Source organism: Selaginella moellendorffii, unplaced genomic scaffold (genome assembly GCF_000143415.4).
Source record: "Selaginella moellendorffii unplaced genomic scaffold, v1.0 SELMOscaffold_26, whole genome shotgun sequence".
NCBI classification, from domain to species: domain Eukaryota; kingdom Viridiplantae; phylum Streptophyta; class Lycopodiopsida; order Selaginellales; family Selaginellaceae; genus Selaginella; species Selaginella moellendorffii.
Window position 1 is genome coordinate 1665065 of NW_003314287.1, and position 25591 is coordinate 1690655.

The 25591-nt window shown below is 46.8% G+C and overlaps 4 protein-coding genes across 4 annotated transcripts; 1 reads left to right on the forward strand and 3 right to left on the reverse strand.

Moving 5' to 3' along the window:
- Positions 1-3223: 3223 nt before the first annotated feature.
- LOC112348106 (pentatricopeptide repeat-containing protein At4g02750-like) lies at positions 3224-6369 on the reverse strand. Its single transcript, XM_024680171.1, has 3 exons — positions 4018-6369; positions 3764-3860; positions 3224-3375 (listed from the first exon to the last, which is right to left on the reverse strand). The coding sequence occupies exons 1-3, from the start codon at positions 6367-6369 to the stop codon at positions 3224-3226; spliced, it is 2601 nt and encodes an 866-aa protein (XP_024535939.1).
- Positions 6370-6438: 69 nt separating this feature from the next.
- Positions 6439-10784, reverse strand: LOC9638169 (TNF receptor-associated factor homolog 1a). The gene is made up of 12 exons (XM_024679787.1): positions 10518-10784; positions 10253-10364; positions 10092-10180; positions 9952-10020; positions 9766-9895; positions 9554-9712; positions 9154-9499; positions 8989-9101; positions 8786-8936; positions 8300-8736; positions 8051-8249; positions 6439-8002 (listed from the first exon to the last, which is right to left on the reverse strand). Exons 1-12 carry the CDS (start codon positions 10729-10731, stop codon positions 6497-6499), a joined length of 3525 nt encoding a protein of 1174 aa, XP_024535555.1. The 5' UTR covers positions 10732-10784; the 3' UTR covers positions 6439-6496.
- A 614-nt stretch (positions 10785-11398) lies between these two features.
- On the forward strand, positions 11399-12853 carry LOC112348107 (pentatricopeptide repeat-containing protein At4g02750-like). Its single transcript, XM_024680172.1, has one exon. It carries the CDS (start codon positions 11399-11401, stop codon positions 12851-12853), a length of 1455 nt encoding a protein of 484 aa, XP_024535940.1.
- Positions 12854-12881: 28 nt separating this feature from the next.
- LOC112347991 (pentatricopeptide repeat-containing protein At1g09410, mitochondrial-like) lies at positions 12882-15763 on the reverse strand. Its single transcript, XM_024679788.1, has one exon. It carries the CDS (start codon positions 15506-15508, stop codon positions 12902-12904), a length of 2607 nt encoding a protein of 868 aa, XP_024535556.1. The 5' UTR covers positions 15509-15763; the 3' UTR covers positions 12882-12901.
- Positions 15764-25591: the final 9828 nt, after the last annotated feature.

Sequence of the window (25591 nt, forward strand, 5' to 3'; positions counted from 1 at the left end):
TTTCTCCAGGATCAAGCACAAGCAGCAGCAGCAACTGCTATGACTCTGCTCTCTCCCTTCTCGGCGGGGGCCCCCCCGCCGCCGCTGGAAATGTACACTACGACATGGCCCAGATGTTCATCCCAGGCCCCACGACCACCACTTCCACCTCAACCTCAGCCACCAAGCTCGAGGATTTCATCGGCAGCGGCCCGGCTCTGGATCTCAACGACATCCACGGCTCTTCCGCCACAACCGCGGCACTCCCTTTGTTCACGGGAGGAGCTGCCGCTGCGTCTAGCCACAACAACGTCATCGGTTTTGGCGGCTTGAGCAGCGGCACTCTCGATCACTGTTTCTCCACCAGCAGTAGCAGCTGCAGCTTGTTCCCGTTTCCGGAGCCGCAGCAGCAGCAGTGTGGCGGCAGCATGTACAACTTCGGTGCCGTTCACAGCAGCCTGCCATCGTTGCACCACGCTGCTTTCGAGTTCCAGCAACAGCAACAACAAATGCCACAGGCGGGAAACTTTGAAGATCAGAGAATTGAATTGTCACCACCGCCGCCACTGCCACCGCCGCCGCACTACAGCCACGATCACCACCAGTTTCAGCAGACTCCAGGATCCGTGAACTTTTTCAATCTCAGCAATGCGAGTTCTCTGAGGAGCCCGTGGGCCGCGGAGCATCAGAGTGACGCCACCAGCCTCTCGCCGCCGGCTACGGCCCTGGAGATGGTTAGCAGCAGAGACTTTTTTCATGGCGACAAGGCTTCGCTTCCAATGGCCAAGACCATCGACCACTTACGTGAATTCCAGGATGCTGCCCAGCAGCAGCAGCAGACGAGTCGGGCGCACCTGCAAGTCGAGCCACTCAACGCGGAGATCCTTGTCGAGTCGGATCAAAGCCTCTACAACGCCCTGCAAATGCCTGGCAGAGGAGCTCCTCACGTCGAGGAAGATCACCATGAACAAGAGCAGAGTCACGGTGGCGGTGCCAAGAGATCCAAAGAATTGTCTGTCGATCATAGTAATTGCTGCGACGACAACGACCTTGTCCGATCGGATCACGGCAAACGATCGGCTCCCCCAGGTGATTTGTACGAGCTCTCCTCAAAGAAGTCAGCGGCAGCAGCGGTGGACGCAAGTGGACAGCGTACATCCAAATACCGCGGAGTTACGAGGTTCGCGTTTTTAAATTGTCTCGCAAGTTTGTTCTAACTTGTCCCTCTTGTTCTTGATTGTTCTTGTTCCAGACATCGCTGGACTCGTCGTTACGAGGCCCATCTCTGGGACAACAGCTACAAGCAACCGGGGAGAGATCGGAAAGGAAGACAAGGTATTCTTTTCTTTTCATGCTCCTTGGCACTGTTTTTACCTTCGTAATAATTCCTACTCGCGAGCTAACTCTTTGGCATTTGTGTGGCTTTTGTCTCCGGATGGGATCTTCTGGGTGGAGCTCCTGCAGTGTATCTAGGTACAGTCTCTAAACTATCCACGCATTGCGTGCGCCCATTAGTTTACGCTTTGTTTTCGCTCTTGCATTATACGAGTTTTTCATTGTCTAGTCGACAGGCATGCTCTCTTTCGCTCTCGGCTTGGCTTTGTAGGAAATTGTTTCCGCTACTGTAGAGTTTCTGACTTTGTGTCTGGTTCAAACTAGGGAGACTGTAGCTCTTAGTGTCTTGTGTGTGTGGTGTGCTAGCGTACGATGGCATCTGCAAGCCAGTTTTTTTCTCAAGTGGATTGTTTTGAGCTGTTTATCTAAAAGAACGCTTTGGAATTGGCACCAGGTGGTTATGACAGTGAGGAGAATGCAGCCAGGGCATATGATCTAGCAGCTCTCAAGTACTGGGGACCCAACACTATTATCAACTTTCCTGTAAGATTTCGTGGGGAGGTCGCCAATGTCGACTGCTCACCAGACCCCTTGACCATCTCCTTGACTAAACTTTTTCTCTTCTTTTCCAGCTTGGAAACTACACCAAAGAGCTCGAGGAGATGAAGCACAACACAAGGCAAGAGTACGTCGCGGCCATAAGAAGGTTGGCGGGCTTTATACGTCTTGGTTTGTTTATTGGATGGCTCTCTTTAAGGTTGCGTCGTCTCTATCAGGAAAAGCGATGGCTTCTCTCGAGGGACTTCGGTTTTCCGGGGTGTTACGAGACACCACCAGCATGGACGATGGCAAGCGCGGATTGGACGTGTGGCTGGTCACAAGGATTTGTACTTGGGGACATTTGGTACGCTGTCCAACAGTAGAGAAAACTTTGACATGTAGCTTTTGCTTTACGACCCATCTTTGATGTGATCTCTGGATAGGCACTGAAGAAGAAGCCGCTGAGGCGTATGACCGGGCTGCTATCAAGTACCGCGGTCTCAAGGCGATCACAAACTTTGAGATAAGTCGCTATATCAAAGTTCCAAAGGAGGACGAGAATGGGAACCAAGTTTTGGAGCAAGGGCTCCAAATGGTGAAGCAAACTCCCGATTGGCAGAACTTCTTCCAGATTATCTATCAGCCAAACCAGGCTCTCTGGCTCCAGCAGAATCAGCACTATGCAAACAGCCAAGGTTAGATCTTTCAACATCTGTAGATAAAGTTTCTAAACTTCTTTTTCATTGCAGAAACATCTGACCAGTCCGTGATCACATCAAATCCCAGCGACACCAACGAGTGCTCGGATCGATCGTATAATTACTCTCACTTTCAAGGAGACCATGTTGGAGGAGTCCATAGCATCCACCAAAACAAGGATCAAGTGTTCCAGTTTTGCTCTCCACAAGCTAGTGAAGCTGCGATTCCATTCCAGCTCCAGAAACCGAGCTATGGAAGCGGCAGCAACAATCAAGTGCCAATCTTCACAGGCTGGAACGAACTGAGCTGAAAAGAAAAATTTCTCGAGTGAGACTTTCCCTTGTAAAAAGAATTATATATACACCACTAGGTACTTACCGCAATACTTTATCGTAGCTCTGTGGAGCTACAACAATTTTGGTACATTATAAAACTACTCAAGAGGCAGTATCAATTCAAGCATATAAACAACGAAACAAACGAATAGATTGTGCGTACTTGTTTGCGAGAACTTTTCAGGAGCTCAAAGTGCAGCCAATGAACATGCGCCATCGTCCAGGACGGGCGTACGTATAGAATAAAGTAGAAACAAAGTATAAATACTTTGAGTCATGCATCTAAGATCGAGATTCTAGAAGTTGCAGCAGCTATATGGTAAAATACTAGAAGGCTATGTGGTAGCAGTGTAGCACAGAGGTAATCTACTGTAAAGATCACCTTTCTTTTCCCTTTGAAATTCCTTCCCATATATTCCACCACCCCCATGCGCGATCTTGTTAGCAGTACTTCGTAATCCACCAAGTTGCCAGGCAGGGGCAAATGCTGCAAAGCAAGTAAGCCATGCCCGAGAGAGCAAAGCAAGAGAACAAAAAAAGATGGAAGGAAGAAAGGTGCGAGAGAGAGACACGCAAAAACAAGCCCAGAATCCGAGACAACCACCAAACTTCTGGCAAGCAAGTCTGGACTCTGGAGGGCGACTGGCATTCAATGCAAGAGTGTGTCTACCCCTTCTCTCATCTCTCTTTCTTTTCCTTCCAATCCCTTCAAAGAAATCCTCCTCAACTGCGGGTGGCGAATTTTATAATGGAAACATCAATTCCTCAGAGTTAATGAAAGAACACGAGCGCTGAGCTGATGGCAGGCGGACGAGCAAGAATCGTGGCGTGAGCCCCCCGATGTGAAGAAGGATATAAAAATAGTATCCACACACGATAAGGAGCTTTAATGGGATGGCTGGTTTTGAAAACTACGGAAGAATGGCGGCTAGCACAGCCAGCAGTAGCGAGAACGAAGACTCGTCTTGCTTGCTAGCAACGAGAAAACCAAGGAGAAAGACATTGTTGTCTGATATGTTTGGAGTTCACTGCACGGATACAAAGGTGGTGGTGGGTCTCGAAAGCAAAGATGCCGATAAAATCTTTGGTGGCTGCGGAGAAAGAGTAGCGATCAGAGAAGAACTCACACTTGAGCTTCTGCGACTCGGGCGATTTCTTCTTCCTCGAGCTCCTCGCTCTCCTCGTTCCATGCCGCAACCGTGTTGGATAGCAGCACATACGGCGCTGATTTCAATCGTCCCAGCTGCACGGCTCGCTTTGCCGCGGCCGCTGCTCGCTTGGAATCGCTGTGCGTCTTGCAAGCCGAGATCAGAGACAGCCACGAGACTCCATCCGGCTCGAAAGGCATGCTCTCGATGAGATCCTGCGCGTCCTCGAGCCGCCCCGCGCGGCCGAGGATGTCGATCAAGCAGCCAAAGTGGTCGGCGGTGGCCGGGATGCTGTGATCCGCGACCATGGTGGCGAAGTAGTCGCAGCCATCCCGGAGGAGACCTCCATGGCTGCAAGACGAGAGGATGCTCATGTAAGTGATCCCGTTTGGCTGGACGCCGTTGAGAACCATGGATTGGTGAAGCTCCAGCGCGAGTTTGTCATAGCCGTTTTGAGCGTAGGCTGCCACCATCGCGGTCCACGACACAACGTCCGCTCTGGAGCTCGCAACTTCGTCAAACAAGCGTCGAGCCTCAGCCAGACTCGCGCATTTTCCGTAGAGGTTGACGAGGCCAGAGCAGATCATCGGGTCGCACTGCACTCCCGACTGGGCGATCGTGGAGTGGAGAACTCTCCCGACTTTGAGCGATGCCACCTTCGTGCAAGCGTCGAGCGCGTTGACGAAGGTGATGGTGTCCACTGGAACTCCTTCCAGATCCATCTTGCTAAAGAGCTGGAGAGCTTTCTTTCCTTCGCCGTGCTGCGCAAAGGCCCCGATCATCGCCGACCACGATACCGTGTTTCGAGAAGGCATCTCGTCGAAGGTTTGCTTGGCTCGGTCGAGATGCCCGGTTTGAGTATATGCAGCGAGCATGGCAGTCCACGACACGACGTTCTGCTGGGGCATGGTTTGGAAGAGATTCTCGGCGCTGTAGAGATCGCCATGCAACGCAAACGCGGAGATCATAGCGTTGTAGGAAACCACATCCGGGTGTGGGAGCTCGTCAAACATACTCTTCGCGGTGTGTAAGTCTCCCTTCTCGGCAAAAGTGGTGATCATGATGTTCCACGAAAGCTCACTCCATCGAGGCATCTGGTCGAACGCTCGCTTCGCCTCCTCCGGCACAGCATTCGCCGAGTAAGCCCCGATCATCACGTTCCACGACACCAAATTGAGCTCCGGAGCCTGGTCAAAGAGAGCCTTCGCGTCGACGACGTTCTTAGCATCCACGAACGCCGTCAGCATGATGTTCCAGGTGATCGCATTGCTCTGCGGAATCCGATCGAAGAGCGCCCTCGCGTCGACGAACTTGTCGTTCTGAGCGTGCGCACCGATGACGGCATTCCACGAGACAACATCCCGGTTTGGCATTCGATCGAAGTTCGCTCGAGCCTCGTCCAAGTTGCCGTTTGATCCATAGGCCGAGACGAGGCTGTTCCACGACATGAGAGTCTTATCCGGCATGGAATCAAACACCACCTTCGCCTCACGCAAATACCCGTTCTGGGCAAATGCTGAGATGACCGAGTTCCAGGCCACAAAGTCCCTCTCCGGCATGCACGAGAACAACCATTGCGCCTCCTCGAGAAACCCATTCTCTGCGTAAGCCGCCACCATAATCGTCCACGACACCACTGTGAGCTGCGGCATCTTGTCCAGCATCACCCTCGCATTCTCCAGATGCCCCCTCTGGGCATATCCCGTGATCATCGTGTTCCAGACGATGAATCCCCGCAGCTCCATCCGATCGAAGACCTGTTTGGCAGCATCGAGGTTCCCGGCCTGGGCGTATCCGGAAATGATCGTCATCCACGAGAAGCTGGAAGCCTCGGGCAGCCCATCAAAGAGTTCCTTGGCGCTGTTCATGTCTTTCAGCTCCACATACCCGGAGATGATCCCATTCCAAGTCGCGGCCTCCCACTCCGGCATTCTCGTCACCACCGCCATCGCCTGCTGGATCTGCCCCCCCTGCGCGTACGCCGCCACCATCGCGTTCCACGACACGCTATTCCTCTCGCCCATGGCGTCGAAGATCCTCCTCGACTCGCCGGGATCGCTGGAGTTGCGCGCGTGGGCGGCCAGGTAGATGTTCCACGAGAAGGAATTCTTCCTCCGGATGGCCTGGAACGCAGCGCGCGCGTCCGCCACGCTCCCGCACAGCCCATACATCTGCACGATGAGATTGCCCAGGAACGTCCCTCCATCGCCGCCGAGGTCGCGCACCCGAGAATGCGCCCTCCTCGCCCGGGCGAGATCTCTTGCGCGCCCACATTCCCGCAGCAACGCCGCTATAGCACCCTCATCGATCGCTCCTCCAGCCCTAGCAAGCATCCACGAATGGCAATCCCATGCGTCCACGTGTATCACAATCCAACGGCCACAACAGCTAGTTCACCAACGTTGACTAAAAGAGTGTGTTTCGTTTTTTCTTTCTTTCGGAGCAAGGAGCTCCCTGGCCTCACTGCAGTGGAGCGTACACCGAGTAGCAATCCGGAGGAACCAAGACGTGATGGTGGAGAGGATATCGGCCCTGCGCAGCCGACACCTCCGGCCCAGCTCCGCCAGAGTAGCTCACGCTGCTGACGCTCATCGAGCGAGAGATCGGCCAAAAGCGACCATTCGCATCGCTCTGGAGAGAAGCCAGCGGTGTGTGCGCGTAGCTTCCCATCATCTGTGCGCTTTCCATCCTGCGCTGCTGCTGCTGTTGCTGCTGGTGATGCTGCTGCTGTTGGTGTTGCTGCTGCTTGGCACTGCTTCCATCGCCAGGCGAGCTGTAGTCTCCGCCTCTCCCACCGGGATGATGCAGGATCGCGCTCAGCGTCCTTCCCAAGTTCTTGTCCTCGTCCAGGAGATCGTTGATGATGTCCAGGTGCGGGAAATCCTCCGAGAGGCTGCTGAAGAATGGCGGCGGGGGCGGAGGCTGCCTCGTGGGTGACAGCATCTCCGCGCCTGATGGACTGCCTTGGTTGTCGGAGCTCTGGTCTTCGGAGTGCCCGGCGTCGTCGCTCGAACTTTGCTGCTGCTGCGGCGGGTGGTGCTCGCTGTGGAGGACTTCCTGTGTTACCGTCCCAAATGTTATCGCTATCGAGTCATCCTGCCCGTTTTGCTGCTGCTGCTGCTGCTGCTGCTGGCTGCCACCACCTTTGTGAGGAGGTTTATCGTTGCTACTTGCATCTGGCATCGTTGCCACTTGGACCTCTTCCGCTCTTCCAGACTGCTCGTAAACAGGAGGTAGCTTCGACGCACTACTGCTCGTCGTCGACGTTGTTGTTGTTATTACTGTTGCCGAGGACGACGAGGCAGCGGCGGCGGCAGCAGTAGCGTAAGGCCGAGCAAACCCGCCATTGCTCACCAAGCCGCTACTCTGCGCGCTGTGTCCTCCAATATCGGCTCCTGGGCTGTGCAGCCTCCCCACAGCAGCATTTCTGTACGACACTGGTAGACCAGCCTGCTTCGGGGTGTCGATGATACCGGACGCTTCACCACCACCGCTCAGCCTGCCAGCGGCACTCATTGAGCGAGAGAGAGGCGGCGGAATCGGCTGCAAAGGAAACGGCATGGAGTGCCGAGGTCCATTTGCAATCATTGGCGCAGTCCCTGGTCTCGAAAAAGCTGGCATTGCGGACGCCGTCATACCAGGCCGTGGATCGTCGTCGGACTTGTGCTTCATAGCGTTGGAAGAGTCACTCCTGCCTTTTGAGTGATGCCCGTTCTCAGTAGCATGATAAGAACCATTTGTAGTCGCCCTGCTCGACTTTAACTGTCGATTGTCACCTTTCGGTACTCTTCCCTTCGGCACTGAATCCCCATCAGGCGGCATGCTATCGCTTCTGTTGCTGGAGGCCTCGGAACTAAATCTACAATCTGGAACATCCCCCGATCGATTCCTGTGACTTCTTGTCTGATCACCTGCTTTGTGCTGGGCGTAGCTAAGCTGTTCATGAAGCAAAACAACTTCGTCCTCCTGCAAACGCCAAAGCTTTAACGCTAAACGCTCCAGAAAAAAATTTACCTTTTCTTGTAGACGTTTTTCAAGCCAACGCACTCTTTCCTTGAGAGAAAGAATAACAGCCTCCGAATCTATACCTCCTGGACTGCAACTACTGCTCGTCTCGCCAGTGCTTCGAGCGTCTGCAGTTCGGAGAACTGCATCGCCTTCAAGAAGCCTACCATCGCTGTCAAAACCATCAACAGCAGCCCTGCTCCTGCCCCTGTCACCGCATTGTGTAAACAGCTGAAACGAGGAAGTACGAACAAGTACCTTAGGAAACCGTGTTCGGAGATGTGCGTCCTTGAACTGAACAAATTGCTACTCGGCGGTCTCACCGATGGTAGAGAGTCCGAGGAGCAAGTGGAGGAGCTGTCGTCCAAAGCCGAGGGTACTCTTTTACTCTGCCCGCTGGCTTCGTCAGTTAAAGAACCACTGAAACTTGCTTCCATTTCCTGGTTCACGAATGATGCGTCTCGTTCCCATGTCGCATGTTCTAAATCATCCGCTGTTCCAAAGGTTCCCACAACGCTGTCCAGACCACTATCACCTTCCTCATCTACAGTCTCGCCCATCAAAATCGACGAGAGGTCGACATCCGTTAGCAGAATTTTCTTCGTGACAAGCCTACTGCTTGTTAGATCTTGCTCCAGGCGCTTTTCAGAAGGATCTTTGTCTTTTCCTTTACGATCTTTCCTTCTTTGTTTAGCCTGTAAGAACAAAGAAGGATAAAGTTATATAGATTAGAGTAAAGTTTACCTGTTTCTTCTTAGTACGTTTCTCCCGTTCAGCTGCCTCGCGCTTTGCTTTAAGCTCATTTTCAGCCTGACCGGCAGCTTCTTCTTCACGAATAAGCTCTTCTTGACGTTTTAACGCCACAGCTTCTCTGTACGCCACTTCTATCCGATTGCTGCGACGGAATGACCAACGTTACATTGAAAGTATAATAAAAAGAGAAATACCTGAATAAATGAGCTAGCACGAACATTTCGACAGTCCGCCTGCCAAGCTCTGTAAGCCTCCGTTCGTCACGTTCAACGAACTCCTTCCCAAATTCATCTCCAGATGCTCCGTCCTGATAAAAGCATAAAATGGTGAAGTTCAATCGAATACCATATTGTCTATACCTTCGTCCGGTTTTGAGGCCCCTTATCATCTTTGTAGGAAGGCAATGGCTCTAGTACGACCCGCTCCAAGAGCGAAAGTATATCGCCAGCAAGTACAAAAAAATCCTTCTCCATCCAGACAACAGGTGTAAATGAATCATATCCTGCGTCTAATTTATGGTTCTTGTTCTTTTTCTGACGATCCAAAGCCTTACAGCCACTGTATAATGCATCCATGACCAGCGTTGAAGTGACCTCCTTCTCGTTGAAAAAGCGCTTAACCACGGCCTTGAAGATTATATCCGTCTTTTCTCTAGCAAGCCGTCGGCGTGCATTGTCTTCGACAGCCGACCAGAAGGCTCGGAAACTGGCAAGCACAGTAAGGAGTTACTAAGCAGATATATGGTTACTTCCGCCATACCTTGACCAGCAAAGAGTATCCTCTATTACTTTACCAAGTTTCTCTCTCTTCTCTTCCACAAAGCGTCGGCAAATACCCTCAACGTTTGTTATGTACACGCGGACCAGCTCTCGCCTATACTGACAATCGAGACAGCGGAAAGGCTGAAGAGGATTCTCCCTGTCAAAATTCCAACAAACAATAAGATACTAGGATCTTTTAGACAGCCAAACCTGATAACTTGCACTTGGGCCTTGATAACCAACGTATCGCCGACCGTGAAACCATCCGCAACTTTAGAAAGTTCCATAAATTTCTTCCAGCCCCAGTCATGCTCCTTCTTGCAGAAACGATGTAAAGTATCTGCTTGTACAAAGTACACTTAGCGCCTATTCCACATAGATAAAAGTTTGCAGCACCTGAATACTTAGACTTCTTTGGATCTTTGTTGACCACGGCTATAGTAAACTGCGCAAAATGACTCCATCCTTCAGAAAACACAAGACGAAGACAAGGTATGACAACCGTTAAAACTCAAAAGAGAAATCGAGTCTACTACCTGGTAGAAGCTTGTCATAATCTGCAACACACAGGAAAAGCGAAAGGTGATTGCAAACATCACATCCCTGAGGATACACTAAAATATACCTGAGAAGAAACGCTGAAGCCGTTAGAACAGCTTAAAGAGACAGGAGGAGAATGTTAGACGTGTTTGCTCACCACTTGTAGCCTCCGACTTCGAACACATTGCTCCGAAGTTCCCTCTTGCTAATCTCGGAGAAATTCTCGATCTTCCAGGTGAATTTTCCGTAAAGGTCCGAGGGCTTGGGTCCTGTAAAACAACAAAGAAAAAATGAACAAGAAAAAAGAAAGAAAAAATCCCACGACGAAGATGAAGAAATGATAAGAAAATGCGCTACCAGCACAATGAGGAATTCCAATCATCGGCCACACACAAACCCTATTGCAGGAATCGAGCAGTCACCTGGCAGCGTGGAGAGCGCCGACGATTTATCCTCGTCGGAATCACAATAGCCTGGAGATGTGGATGGAACTGACGGCTCCAACTGCTCGCGCGACCTCCATTCCGCGACAGCATCCGCGAGATGGAACCTGTTACCTCCGGACGACGCCGCTGGAGCAGCGCACGCCAATGCCGCATCGTCCCCGCTCGCATTGCCCTGCCCTGCGCACGCCATGCCGGGCAACGCAGAAATAACCCTAGCGCTGGGCGGATTAGGGCAAACGCAAATAATCCCCTTAAGCCTATACTTTCTGGTTTTAGGGCAAAATAGATTTAGGGTTCTTGGATCCATATGGCCGTAGCAGATGAAAATTGGTGTGCTCCGCCGATCTTACCACTCCACCGCCGCTCTCCAGGGCTTCCGCCGGCTGATCCGCCCCCCCATTGACATCTCCAACGTCGTCTCCTCCAGGGACTCGCCCCTCTCGTTTGTCTCCACGAATTGGCAGCGCGAGGGCGACGAGAATCACAGCCGATGGGTCAGCCGCGACGATGGCAGCATCGTCAAGCTCCAATCCCTCGCCAGGAGGGACATCGATCTCCTGGACGACGCCGACACGCAGGATCCCAGCGTCTACATCGCTCTCTTGAGAGAATGCGGGTGCTCGCGCGCCCTCGCAGATGGGAAGAAGGTCCACGCCCATCTCTCCAGGGGCGGCCTCCACAGGGATCCGTACGTGGCCAATTTTTTGATCCAGATGTACGGCAGGTGCGAGAGCATGCGCGACGCAGAGGATGTGCTTCGATCGTTGCCCTGTCCAAACGTTATCTCCTGGAACATCATGATCACAGCATATGCCCGGAATGGGCATCTTGCAAAAGCAAAGAACACATTCGATGCTATGCTTGATCGGACGGTCGTTTCGTGGAATAGTATGATCACTGCGTATGCCCAAGACGGGCATGCTGGGGAATCTAAGAGGATTTTCGAAAGAATGCCTTTCTGGGCTGAAGTGTCGTGGACTACTGTCATGACAGCATATGCCCAAGATGGGGATTTGCTAGAAGCGATGAGTTTCTTTCAGCGAATGCCACACAGGGATGTGGTCGCCTGGACGACCATGATACGAGCTCATGCTCTTAAGGGCCTTTACAGGGATGCGCTGGTTTTGTTTCGGAGGATGAACAGCGAGGGACTCAGACCGGACAAAGTTACGCTGCTCACGATTCTTGAGTCGTGTGACAGTCGGCTGGATGGAGCGGGGATTCACGCTTGCATCGCCGAGCTTGGGTTACAAACCGATGTAGCGGTAGGGACAGCGCTCATCAACATGTATGGGAGGTGTGGGTGCTTAGAGACTGCTCGGAGTATATTTGTGAAGATCGAAGAGAAGGATGTGGTGGCCTGGACCGCGATGCTCAATGCTTACGCTGATAACGGGCACTTGAGGGTCGCGGAGCTTATGCTGGAGAGGATGCCGCTCAAGAACTCGGTGTCTTTCAACGTGGTGATCACTGCTTTTGCTCGAAACGGCTACTTGTCCGAGGCCAGGGAGATATTTGACAGGGTGACGGACAGGGACGCTGTGACTTGGACGACTTTGATCACGGCGTATGCTCAGCAGGGCCAGTGTAAGAAATCTCTCGAGCTCTTTCGGCTGATGGTGGTAGAGGGAGAACTTATGGATAGAATCACGCTGGTGTCGATGCTCCACGTCTGTGCGGTTCTAGCGGTTTCGAGTGTTGGAGTGGCGATTCATGACTTTGTAGTCGGTGCAAAGATGGCGATCGATGCTACTCTCGGCACTGCTCTTATGAACATGTATGGAAAGTGTGGAAGCATTGAGCGAGCTCGCAGCCAGTTCGATTCAACCCAGCAGAAAGACATCGTTTTCTGGAACTCCATGATCGCGCTCTACGGTCAGAATGGTCACGGGAGAGAAGCTCTAGACCTTTTCAGAGACATGGTTCACGATGGCATGGAGTGTAGCGACACAACATTAGGGAGTGTTCTCTCCGCATGCAGCCACTCCGGCCTACAGAGACAGGGCCGAGATTTTTTCCTGGCAGTGGAGCAAGACTATGGAGTTTCTCCCACGATCGAGCACTACATTTGCATCATCGATCTTCTGGCGAGAGGTGGACGAGCGTCGGCTGCTCGCGAGCTGATTGACAGCATGCCCTTTGAGCCTCATGCTGCGGCTTGGACGACGTTTCTAGCCGCCTGTAAAGCTCAAGGCAAAGCCGGGGAAGCAGCAGTAAAGACCTCAGTGGAAGAGCTCTCCAGCAAAGTTGGAGACGTTTTTCTTCTCGTTGGCGATTCCAGTACAAGTGCTGCTGCCGTCGCTGCTGGATGATTTTCGAAAGCGGGGAAGAAACCACCGTTTGAGTTCTGAAACTCTCAACTATCCAGCAAACGCGAGTTCTACATCGTCTTCTACTTCTACTGCTGGACAACGAGTTTGATCACGCAGCTTGTAGATCGAAGACAGTAGCGCATACGGTGCCGAGTTCTCGGGATCCAACTTAAACGCTTGATGTGCCGCTCGTCCTCCCCTCTCGGCGTCCTTGTGCTCTCGACACGCTCCCAGCAATGACGTCCACACCAGCGCCTCGGGCTCAAACGGCATACCAAGTATCAAGTCCTCTGCGTCTCTCAGCCTGCCTGCCCGGGAGAGAATATCAACCATGCAGACGTAGTGATCCACAGCGGGCTCAAGGCCAAAGTCTCCAGCCATGGACACGAAGCAGCTCCAGCCATCTCCCGTCAAGCCGGCGTGGCTGGAAGCCGCGAGAACATTGACGAAAGTGCTCGAGTTTGGCTTGAGGCCGTCGAGAACCATGAGATGGAACTGCCCGAGAACGCTCGTCGCCAATCCATTCTGGCTGTAGGAGCTGAGGAGAGCGTTCCACGGCTCGACGTACTGCCGCAGCATCGCATCAAAGAAGGATTTTGCGTGCTGGATGCTCCCACACCTTCCATACATGCTGACGATGGCGGTGCTGAGGACCGAGTCGGCTCTAAGCCCGGTGCTCATGATCTCGGCGTGGACCATCTTGGCCTTGAATTTGCTCGCGAGCAAGCAGCAAACTTCGCAAACGTGGAGGAAAGTCACTCGGTTCGGCCGCACTCCATCCAAGTCCATCTCTTGGAAGAACTTGAAAGCTTCCGCTGGGCAGCCGGCTTGCAAGTAGGCCTTGATCATCCCCGTCCAAGTCACTACGTCCTTCCGCTGCGTCACTCGATCGAACAGAGACTGCGCTTCGAAGATCGATCCACACTGGGCGTAGGCAGTGATCATCGCGTTCCAGCAAGCCAGCGACGGCCTCGCCAGTCCATCAAATATCTTCTTTGCTTCGTCGAGGAAGCCATTCTGCGCGAGTGCCGCGAGCATCGCGTTTGTGGCCACCATGTCCGGATCGACCATCCTCTCGAACAGCGACTTCGCTTCAGGAACGCTGCCACACTTTCCATAGAGGTTGACGAGAGTGCTGGGGATGAGCATACCGGACTGGCACTTACAGTCGAGCACGCACTGGTGGAGGATCCTGGCCAGCGTCAAGTCGCCCAAGTTGGAGCAAGCCTCGAGAGCTGCGAGAAAGGTGGTGCGGTTGGGACGAACGCCCTCCATGTCCATGACTCGAAACAGCTGAATCGCCTCGCCGTGCTGCCAGTTTTGAGTGTGCGCGTTGATAAGCGCAGTCCAGGCAACCACGTCTCGATCGGTCATGGTGTCAAAGAGAGATTTTGCGTCGTGGAGATAGCCGTTTCGAGCGTAGCCCGCGATGATGGCAGTCATGGAAACTCGGTTCCTTTGCGGCATTCGAGAGTAGCAAGCCAGAGCTTCATGGAGATGGCCGTTCTCGGAGTAAGCCGTCACCATTGCCGTCCAGGAGACGACGTTCCACTGGGGCATGAGATGGAAGATCTCGCGAGCTTTGGCGATGTCAGCGTTGTGTCCGCCAAAGGCTGTGATCAGAGCCGTCCAAGCAACCACGTCCCGAGAGACCATGCTGTGGAAGAGGTGCATCACTTGCTCCAAGTCCCCCCACTTTCCGTGCATTGTGAGGAGTGCCGTGGCCATGGCGGTGTCGTCCTCGAGCCGGAGCTCGGTGAGCTTGGAGTGGATGTTCCTTCCGAGCTTCTCCAGCGAGAATTGCGAGCACGGGTCGAGCATGTTGAGGAAAGTCGATCGCTCGGGACGGATGCCTTCCAGATCCATCCTCTGGAAGCACGCGCAAGCCTCGGTGATCCTGTCCAGCTTCAAGTATCCACAGATTAGAGTGTTCCACAGACCAACATCGCCACGAGAGGCCGTCTCCTCGAAGAGTTGTCGCGCTTCTTCTATATGCCCGTTTGCGGCAAATGCTGAAACCATGGCTGTTCTTACGGCTACGTTTTTATCCGGCATTCGATCGTAGAAAGACTTTGCTTCGTTCAAGATGCCTATTTTTCCGTATCCTTGAATCAGTGCTGTCCAGTTTGCGGTGCTTGGGTCGCTAAGCATCTCAAACAATCTCCTCGCCTCGTGAAGATGCCCTGCATTGGCATACGCTGTGATCATCAAGTTCCAGGTCACTTGATCCTTTACTTCCATAGAATCAAACAATCGTTTAGCTTCGTCCATATTGCCACCTTTTACGTATGCTGTGATTATGGTATTCCACGAAGAAACACACTTATCTGGAGTACGATTAAACATCTCTCTCGCTTTCTCCAGGTACCCATTACGGGCATATGCAGTGACTATGATATTCCACGAGAGCGATGTTTTGTCATCAATCTTTTCAAACACCTCTCTTGCCTCATGTATACAGTTGTGCTTTGCGTACATCTGCAGAAGCAAGTTTCCACATTCCTGGCCTCGATCGAGGCCACCCGCTGCCAATGCCGAGTGGACGGTCCTCCCCTCTGCCAAGTTCCTCGTTCTAGCACATCTCCGCAAGATCTCCACATAGTTGCTGGAAGCATCGGTGCAAAGACCCCGAAAGGAAGACAAAGTGAACACCATCAAACTTCCATAGCTCGCTCTCTTTCTTTCATAATAGACAATCAAACCATTCTCTAGATACTATCGAGATCATCATCGTTGTGGAGCTTCCAAGCGCGTTCTCGCCGCCCCACTCGGCTCAGACAACGAGCTCCTCGGCCTCGTCCGCTCGACCAGATCCTCCCAGCAGATCAACCAAGCACCACAAATGACTTGGAGCGATGTCTCCTGCGCGCATCACATCCAACATAACCTCAAAGAGCTCAGTTTTGCAAATAGTTTGTGTCTTCTGTATATGCAAGAGTAGCAAGACATTCATTTTATTCATTCACTGTTTACATCCATTGGTTTTATTTTCTTAAACTAGAAATCTAAAGTATTAAAATCAAAACAAACAAAAGAAAAATTAACAATAACTATATATATAAACACACATTATTTCTTATCATATGGCAAGCAATTTGTGATGATAAATTTTGGGGGGAGGTGTACCTGGGATGGGTAGCCTGGAAAAGAAAATATATAATCCTGCAAGATATATGAACTTAAAATATATGTGCACTTGAATTGTTATAATGCATATGTATGAGTCACAATATAATATTTTTTATGTAACTTATTTCAGTTCCATAATAGCATGCTAACAGAGTTTAGGCTTTGGGTTAAGGTTTGCATGTGATAGCACATGAGCTAAATTTTGAGCACATTTTACAAGCCATATAAGTTAAGTGGTTAAGTGAGGGAAGGCTCCAAAATAATGGATCTTGAAGAATCTCTTTGATTGAATCATCAGCATAGAGATTCAATGCCTTATTGATGCATATGTTCTAGATTAGGGATCTTGAGCATGCAATGGAGTTTTCATGTGCAGCCATCTCTCATCCAGCTCTTACACCCACCATTGCTAATGTAAAAGTCTTTGCAATGGTTGAGAAGGCTTTGACAGAATTTGTAGGGTATAAGAAAATTATCTAACAATAGCAGCAAATGTAAAGAGCTTTGCATTTGTCAATTACAGCAAGTCAAGAAGCTACAACATGCTCCATACTTTTGGTATTGCTCCCATTGTGACATCACAACTCATAACTCATAACATGGAGAAGTGCTAAAAGCTTCATCTAAAGTTGCAGCCACCATGTTCTCAATGTATTCAGGAGCAACTGTTCATTAATAATAGCATTGTAACACAAGGGAAGGATTGCTACGAACAACAACTTAAGCATGCAAGCAATCAAGGCTGCACCTTTGTCATCTTCTAGTAAAGGGAAGGCTCTAATGGGACAAGTTAGTGCCATAAGAATTGTTGAGAGTTCACAATGACAATAACCATAAGAGCATAAAAGAAGAAACCAATTGTTCAAGAGGAAATTGATCATGATCCAGCTCCTTCAACAATCATTAATCCAACACCCAAGGTGGCATGGAAGCTCTTAATCATGTTTCTCCTACTTAAATATCCTTCACCTTCCTTTGGCAGTTCCGAAGTCCTCGAGAGCACACTAGCAATTGATAGAAATATTTATCACCATTTTGCTACATGAGCTTTTGTGCACAATTCTTGGCTTTGGACAGTGTCTTGAGGATTTTGTGAGGTCTATTAGAACCATGGCCCCACTCCAATAGGATATCCACATTATTGACATTACCTCCTCTTTAGATCCATTTTTTGCATTCATGAGCTTGCAATATAATTTCTTTGGATGTAGTGGGGATGGTCCAAATTTGAGTTGAGCTCATATCAACACAAGTCAACTCAAGTCAACATAGTCAACATGAAGTCTTACAAATGAAATCTAAATTGAACAAATGAAGGTTCTAGCAAACTTTAAAATATTTAGATACGTAAATATCTGAGTTAAAAGTTTCTATAAGATTGAATTGTTTAAAAAAGACAGAGTTCACAAGAACCTATCTTTTATAAAGTTATATTATTTTATTATGACTACTATTACAGTTGTCATATTTTGATTTGACTACTTAATATTTTGAATATTTTTATAGTTGTAAATACTATTCCTTCATTCAAAAGATTTTTTAGGGTTCATGAGAAGATGGGAAACAAGGAAAATACAAAATCTTTGAGTAAGAGTTATAGTGCAAAAGAATATGATAATGCTAATTTTGTTTCACTACCACAATTTCCATATTACACTCCTGGTCCTTGTTACCCATCTGGGAATGTGTAGACCACTATCATGATTGATAAAAATGCTCTTGTTGTTTCTGAAACAATAGTCCAGAGCAAAAGAAATGAAGAAATGAACAACATGGTGGAAAACACCAAGAAATCTACTCTATAAAACTTTCTATGACATTTGTAATTTGTATATTAATTCATATTAAAAACTCTATTGCTTGCTTATATTACAATCCTCTTATATGATAAGACCAAGGTATAATTTTGCAATGAATCCTCATTAAAAGTTTTTAGGAGTTGTTTGTGAATAATAATAAAAGAAATTGAAATCTTTCGAAAGACTCAAAAGTAATATCACATCAAAGAATCAACTTTATTTACATTTCCAAGACTGAAAGGCAGTCTCACATGAGATAATGGTAGCGTGCTAATATGCTCTGCCACTATAATGTAGTCTATATTTCCTTGTAGTCTATTTCCCTAGACATTTGGCATGTGTAGAAAATAATATATATGTAGCAAAGTAGGATTTCATCATAATGATAGAACATGTGTATACATGATAATCTAAAATTCTAGAAACTCTTATATTTTCACGGAAGACAACATCAACATGGAATCCGTGTAAATCCGTGTAAATATAGTGAAAAGTGAAAAGTGAAAAGTGAATTTTACAAACTAAAGGTGGTAATACATGTTTTTTGTAGTAATGACTGTTGGTAGTAATTTCATTCCAGCTCGACAAGATGCTTGTGAAGAGGAGTTGGAAGAACTCTCATCGACAACACGCTATATGCAATAACATATTATTTATTGTTTGTTCATTCACTTAATTTTTTTATAAGTCTGTTCTATGTCCCCAATAAAACAATGAGGCATTGTGGGTATTTTCATTGGCTCCTACAATAGATTGCTGACATCTTTCACGAAAGATGACATCAATATGGATATATGGCACAAGTTCAACCGTTGGTGCTGAAAGATATAAAGGCCATTGCTCCTAGTTGCGGCTTTCATTCTCTTTGACTTTTTAGATGGTCTTTCAGATATCAATAGGAAAGTTGAGGATTGGAACTTTCTCACACTTGACCACATGCGTGATGCATTCCTCTTGTCCGAAGCACTTATACTCGAAGTTGGCCATGTCATCTTCATCCTACTAAACGACCCTAACTTGATGAATGAGCTTATGACATGTGCAGTAGAAGTTCATTTCAAGTCATTCTCTTCTGGATGTATTATGGATCCTATTGGCATCAATATGAGGGGTGTCCAAGGGAAGCATGAAAAGGTGAGTATGTATTTTATATTTTTATCTAATTTTTAAACATTTTTATTTTCCAGGTTATGATGTGGACCTATCATGCTTTTTGCAGAAACACACATAATGGTTTTCGTGATAGCGAATGTGTAGCATGTGTTTTGCCTGGGTATGACAGTTCCACTAATATCATACCCAACCTTGTGGATGAGCAGATCCGTAACACATTTCCAAGGTACCAATTTCAAACTCCATCAACAATACAAGTCTTGCTTGAGCTCTATTGCCCACCAGATGGTGTTGTGATTGATTGCATAACAAGTAGCGATTCTATGATGGAGGCAACACGTGACTTTGGTAGGTTGGTGTTTGCTATTGAAGAATATCATTTCTTCAAATGCCGGCTCCAATCCGTGTAAATATAAGAGTTTCTAGAATTTTAGATTATCATGTATACACATGTTAGTGTAGTCTATATTTCCTTGTAGTCTATTTCCCTAGACATTTGGCATGTGTAGAAAATAATATATATGTAGCAAAGTAGGATTTCATCATAATGATAGAACATGTGTATACATGATAATCTAAAATTCTAGAAACTCTTATATTTACACGGATTTCCATGCCGGCTCTCAACATGGAAACTCTTGTATTCCATTGTCATTTACATTGCCATTATTGCTAGCATTGACAACTTCCTCGTGGTCTAGTGTAGAGGTCTCCTTCTCTAGAAGCTCTAACTCCCAAGGGCATTCTATCTTCCGTGCCTTTGGAACTCTTGCAAATATTGTTGGGTACATTCTTCCATCCTTTACACCCTTTGCAACAAGTCGAGTGCAAACTAGTGCCTCAAATAACATGCCTCTATATCGAAGATACCTGTAAACAATATATATTTTTAAAAAGTCTTAGAAATTATATTATACCTGTAAGCTGCACATCTCATAAAATAAAGCTGACCATGTTGGCAATCATAAGTTGTTGTGCTTGTAGACTTCTCTGGCAGCCACCCCTCTTCAATCCCTTCCAATGATGTGTTAATGTAGATGTCAAAAGATATAAATGTGCCATTTGGATCGTCACCAATGTGTGGTGCCAAGAACTTCTCACCCTCACTTATAGTTTGCGTGATGTAAATAGCCCTTCTCATCATGTTCTCAAATAGTTCTGGCAGTCTTTCCTCTCTGTTCATTAAGCGGACATTGAGGAAATCCAAAGTCTCTATCTGTTGCTTATATAAAAGTTTCGATTTTACAATATTGTAAATCATGTCATTTGGAGTTTTGTTCACTGCAAAAGTAACATATGCATAATTGCGAAAAATGAAGTGCGATAAAAACCTTACATTCATGAGAAGAAATTTCGACTATAATCTTTAGCCACTCCTTCGGCCTGCGATTGTTTGCAATACATACTAGTTTCTTCAACTTTGAAGACTTTGCATGTTGAATTTTATGCTCAATTTTTACAAACTCAGCTGAGAGCTCTTCTTGACTCTTCTCTAGATATGCAAGTTCGTAAGAATCTTGCTTGACCTTCACCAAAGGCTAAAAACTAAAACAATTAAAAGAGGTCCTTATAAAATGAAAAAGACATACCTTGCATCACATAGCAAGCATAAAATTGATTGGGTTGTTGAACCAAGTTGTATTGTTATTTCGAGTGTATGAGTGCTAAATAAGTGTTGCAAGATCATCACCATAATGTTGGCAAATGTCATCCTCACTCAAGTCTGCTAAAATTCAAAATTGCTCAATGTCATGGACAAGGTTTTGCTTTTGAACAGCAAACTGCCCAAGCCTGCATTTAAACACGACAAAATAAGTTAAAGTGGAGTTGGAGATAAAATTATAAAACTTACGTATTGATCTTTTGGCAGGCCAAGATAAGTCTGTTGACATCCAAAGGTCTCCTCGCATAGACATGGTCAACTGAAACATTGATATGGTAGACGGGATCATCGCGAAAATGATTGTTGATACACTTCATCTAAGGCCCATATTGATAGTTACCATCAATAATTTGGAACATTGTCCCACAAGCTGTTAAGTCTCAGGATGGTTGATAAGCATGTTATCAAATTCCAGGGACTTCCTCCTCCAAATAGGATCCTAGCTATTCACAATTTCAAATGCGACAGTAACAATCTCCATTGTTCTTAGTTTGCAAAAAGAGACTAGAAACATACTAATATTTGCCGCAAGGCCATTCTATTTGAACAAGTTATATATATCCGGGTTGACATACTTGGATGCTGTGCGGACAAAGTTTGTCTGCTACAAATAATAAAGGGGGATTTCTTTAATCAAGTCATAAGGGCCTGGCCTCTTAAGCGCCTCAAGTGTTTCGTGAACTGCTTTTTCCTTTGTCTACATAACAGTCTCTTGGAAGCACTTGTCCACCATGTTGTCAAGAAGGTTTGCAACTTTTTCAGCTCTAGGTTGTTCCTTAGGTTCCCTATTATGAACACCACCAAATTGCCAACTTCAGGGATTTAAGCTGGTGGTGGGCCAATGAGGAGTAAAGGTGGAGGTGGTAGTGGTGATGGTGAGGGTGGTGGTGGTGGCGGCAGGGGCGGACGCAATAGTGGTAGTGGTGGTGGCAATGGTGGTGGTGGTGGTGGCAATGGTGGTGGTGGAGGTGGTGATTTTCCTTTTCTACAAGAGAAATTTTTTTTTGTCAAATTAAATAAAGATAATAAGAAATTCAAACAGTAAAAGAGAAAAAAAAAATCAAGTGGGCCCAAACTCCACTTTGGGCAGTTTTGTTGCTCAAAAGGCCGAGGTTATTCAAATAACCTTAGCCCATTGGGCAGCCAAAGTGCCCAAGGTGGCTAGCCCGGGCTTGACCTCGGGTAGTTTGGCCGCTCGAGGAGCCGAGGTTATTTAAATAACCTCCGCCCCTTGAGTGACCAAACTGCCCGAGGTGGCCAGCCTGAGCTCGACCTCGGGCACTTTGGCCACTCCAAGGGCCAAAGTTATTCGAATAACCTCGGCCCCTCAGGCGGCCAAACTGCCCGAGGTGGCTAACCCGAGCTCGACCTCAGGCATTTTGGCCACCCGAGGGGCCGAGGTTATTCAAATAACCTCGACTCCTTGGGCCGGCCAAACTGTCCAAGGTTGAGGGCCCGAGCTCGACCTTGGGCAGTTTTGCCACTGCCAAGGTTATTTAAATAACCTAGGCCCCTCAGGTGGCCAAACTGTTTGAGGTGTCTAGCCCTAAAGAAGCAATCAAGAAAGAAGCAAGAGGAAAAAATGGAAGTGGAAGCAATCAAATCAAAACTCACCCTTGGTGGCAACTTTACTTCCTAATTTCTCGATCGTGCTAGATTTTTCGCGCACTCAATCTCTCCCACTTATGTGCTCAGTCTCTCAATCTCTTGCACACTTAATCTCTCGATCTCTTGCATGCTCAATCGCTCAATCTCTTGTGCACTCAATCCCTCGATCTCTTGCGCACTCAATCCCTCGATCTCCTTTGCACTCAATCCCTCGATCTCCTTCGCGCTCCACTCACAGTGCAAACAGAAACCTAATCTTGGCAGCTACCCTAACCCTAATCCTGATGGTTGCCCTAACCCTAACCAATCTCTTATCCTGGCTGTTCATTCCAAATAACCTAAATCTCAACCATCACAATATCTTTGATCTTATTTTATCTTATCATTATTATTATATATGAATTATACTTCTTTATTTTGTATATTTTAATAATGATATAACTAGCACCTATCAACGTTTTTGTTATTAGAGATATGATATATTTTTTACATTATCTAGAAAGGATGCATTCTCATCAATATTTTGTACATATTTTGGAATCCTTACAAGAACTTTAAAGAGTATAAATAAGGCACATTAAAATATGTTGTACTATATCCATCTATGAATGGATGAATCCTCATCCAGAAATTTATTTTGTGTTGTATTAGATCCTAAACAATAGCCACATGCTTTAAATGTCATTGACCAGTGTTCACAATTATGGATAAAACTTGAGTTGTACTATGAATCAAATCTGTCATTGAAGAATATGATTTTACAAGATTTATTATCATCTACCACTTAAAATTTGACAACTTGACATATCACACGTGCTGACAATCAGATTAGATCTCTTGGTTTAACATGCTATAGCAGAATGTCATTACTGATATCATTATTAACTATCAAACTTCATGTGCTTAAAATCCTTCCTTGGATCTATGTGTATACATGCATCAGAGATCATAATAGATGACAGTAATATTAATATTGTCACACTTGTACATGTTAAATTTGCTATAGAATTTAAATTCATTTTGTACGTTGTTGATATTCTTCTTATTACTCTATTTAAATTTCAATTATGTTTTACTATGGATTTTTATAAGTAGCATAAAGAGAGAGAACTTCAAAACCTATTGAGAAGGATGGAGAGATTTTTTCTTCATTTTCGAGATCACCCACCTCTTTCATTCTCTCAAAGTATTGTTTCTAAAAGTTTTTTATGTCGGCATTTTGATCTTCATCTTGGCTCTATTTCTTTAGAGGCTGTGATTCACAACAACACTGGTATAGTTGTATACTCAAAGTTTCTTCCTTCTAGTATGGGTGAGGGTGGACAACAATGGGATTTACAGAATTCCAGGTCGAAGAAGATTCGAGTTTTTGGATCTCCAGTCAAAGTGCCAAAATGTGCTCCAGCCAAAGTGAATGTGAAGCAAGAGTCAGTCGTTATCCTCTCGTCCTCTTTTAGTTCAAGTGGAGAAGTCATGCTAGTGTCGGTGCCAAATTCACCAGCTCCAGCTTCAGCTTCAATTCCAACTTCAGCAATATTCAAAACTGTTAGCAATGCTTTCTAGTTTTTGCACCTTTCAATCGATATGCACTTGTTATTGTATAGGCTTATGAGGGAGCTTCCATCCTCTTATAATGGCAACATTTTCTTCGAGCTACCACCTCTTGTCAACAGCATAGGTTCTAAACATAAGGGGATGGAAACCAAGCAGGATGTCCATAATTAGTGTAAGATCAAGACCACACACTTCCAACATTTTGAAGACATAGTGTTTATAGTTCATTGTGGTGGGCATTTAAATTGCATGGATGAAGCATGCAATTGAAACTATTATAGAAATTCTATATTTTTCGAAGGGTCTGCAGTCAATCCTCCAGCTTGTGACACCATTGCTATTGGATTCAAGTGTTGATTCTGCAAAAATGCTCCTCTATGTCATGCTATTTGTGAGGCCAAAATGTACTACTTTCTTCCATGGGATGGAGTGGCTGGAAGAGCTATAGTGCATGTTGGCACACACATGCATCTAATGCAAAAAGGGATATAAAGGAGTTCTCTCAACCGTTTCAAAGATGCTATGTAGGAAGAGATTATGAGAAATTCATCTACAACTCCGAAGCATGTTTAGAAGACCGTCCTCAAGGATTTTATCTCAAACACTTTACTCAATCTAGGTTGCCAAAAGACTCAACTAAACGAGGCTAGTTTGTGGGACTTACTACAAGGAGTACAACCTGCTACTAACCTAAGGAGGTACATCCGTTATATTTCATATGTTCTAATAATATCTTTTTCTTACATTATATTGTTTAGGATAAAATCTTGCATGTGTGAATCTCGAGAGGGGAAGTTGCAATAAAAAATTAACTCCATCCTTGAATTGAAACGGACCTATCCATACGAGTTTATCCACGGAAGTTTGTTTCTAGACTAAGTTGTGAATGAGCAAGAGCACCCCTTTGTTTTCAAAATGTTTACCACGGGTTTGACGCTGGGTTTTCGAGCGAGTGGGCAACATCCGTAGCTCGGTTTGCAATGGGACTTGAACCGTTGGAAAGCTTGCGTGAATCCACCCGTTTCCACAGAAACGGATCCCGCTTTCGTTGCTCCACTGTCCCGCACCATTGCAATGGGTTTCGTGCCGTTCCTGCCTTTGGCATAAATCTTGTCTCCCGAATGGACATGTTTGGGTCTAGTGACCTTGCAAATGCATGCGTTCATTTTGACCATATGGAGCACGTATTAGGTTGGACAACCATGGGAGCTCATGTGTATGATCCAAGGTAATTTTTATTCTCATTATATTAAAATTGTTGTAATATTTGTGTTTACACAGGCTATATTGTAACTTGACAATTGCGACAGCAGAGTTTAAAGTATAAGACCAGATAGCCTAGGAAATATTTTGGAAGTCCCTCTTCAACAAGTCTGCAAACTTTCGCAATTTCATGGCAGATGGGGCTAATGCAAACTGGAATGGTGTCCAAGTAGTTTTTGGGAATGGTCAGTCATTGGAAGGTCATGAGAGGATTTGTGAGTTCCATTGGGCTCAAAGCCTAAACCAACACTACCACCTTATCAAGCTAGAGTTTCAATCATTGTTTAAAGAGTTGTGCAAAAAATGGCAGGTTGTACCTTCTAAAGAAGAGCATGAGACAAAAACAAATGAGATCCAAATGTGGTGGCATGAAGATGGCCATACAAACGTAAGTTGCTTACCACAACTTGAGTCATGGTTAGCGTGGTGGGAAGTTAGGATGTTCTAGTGGGAATATCACTCTTTTTAGGTTGGTTTTTATTTTTTCTTCTCCTTTTATTACTTTTTAATATTGCTTTTTCCATTAGGATCAACCACTTGAGGACCTCGCATACACCTTAACTATGAATTTCTCCGAAAGTAAGCATTGGAGTTAGCGTTCCTCTAAGG

Bases quoted from the DNA above. Each gene is read 5' to 3' on its own strand.
- LOC112348106 (XM_024680171.1), bottom strand. From the start codon at position 6,369: ATGCTTGCTAGGGCTGGAGGAGCGATCGATGAGGGTGCTATAGCGGCG. The intron at 3,861-4,017 runs GTGTGAGTTCTT...TCTCGTTGCTAG, and splicing joins CCCGAGTCGCAGAAGCTCAA to CAAGCAAGACGAGTCTTCGT. The intron at 3,376-3,763 runs GTGTGTGGATAC...CTTGCTTTGCAG, and splicing joins TCCCATTAAAGCTCCTTATC to CATTTGCCCCTGCCTGGCAA.
- LOC9638169 (XM_024679787.1), bottom strand. From the start codon at position 10,731: ATGGCGTGCGCAGGGCAGGGCAATGCGAGCGGGGACGATGCGGCATTG. The intron at 10,181-10,252 runs GTGAGCAAACAC...GTTTCTTCTCAG, and splicing joins GAAGTCGGAGGCTACAAGTG to GTATATTTTAGTGTATCCTC. The intron at 8,737-8,785 runs GTAAACTTTACT...TTGTTCTTACAG, and splicing joins AACGTACTAAGAAGAAACAG to GCTAAACAAAGAAGGAAAGA.
- LOC112348107 (XM_024680172.1), top strand. From the start codon at position 11,399: ATGCTTGATCGGACGGTCGTTTCGTGGAATAGTATGATCACTGCGTAT.
- LOC112347991 (XM_024679788.1), bottom strand. From the start codon at position 15,508: ATGGTGTTCACTTTGTCTTCCTTTCGGGGTCTTTGCACCGATGCTTCC.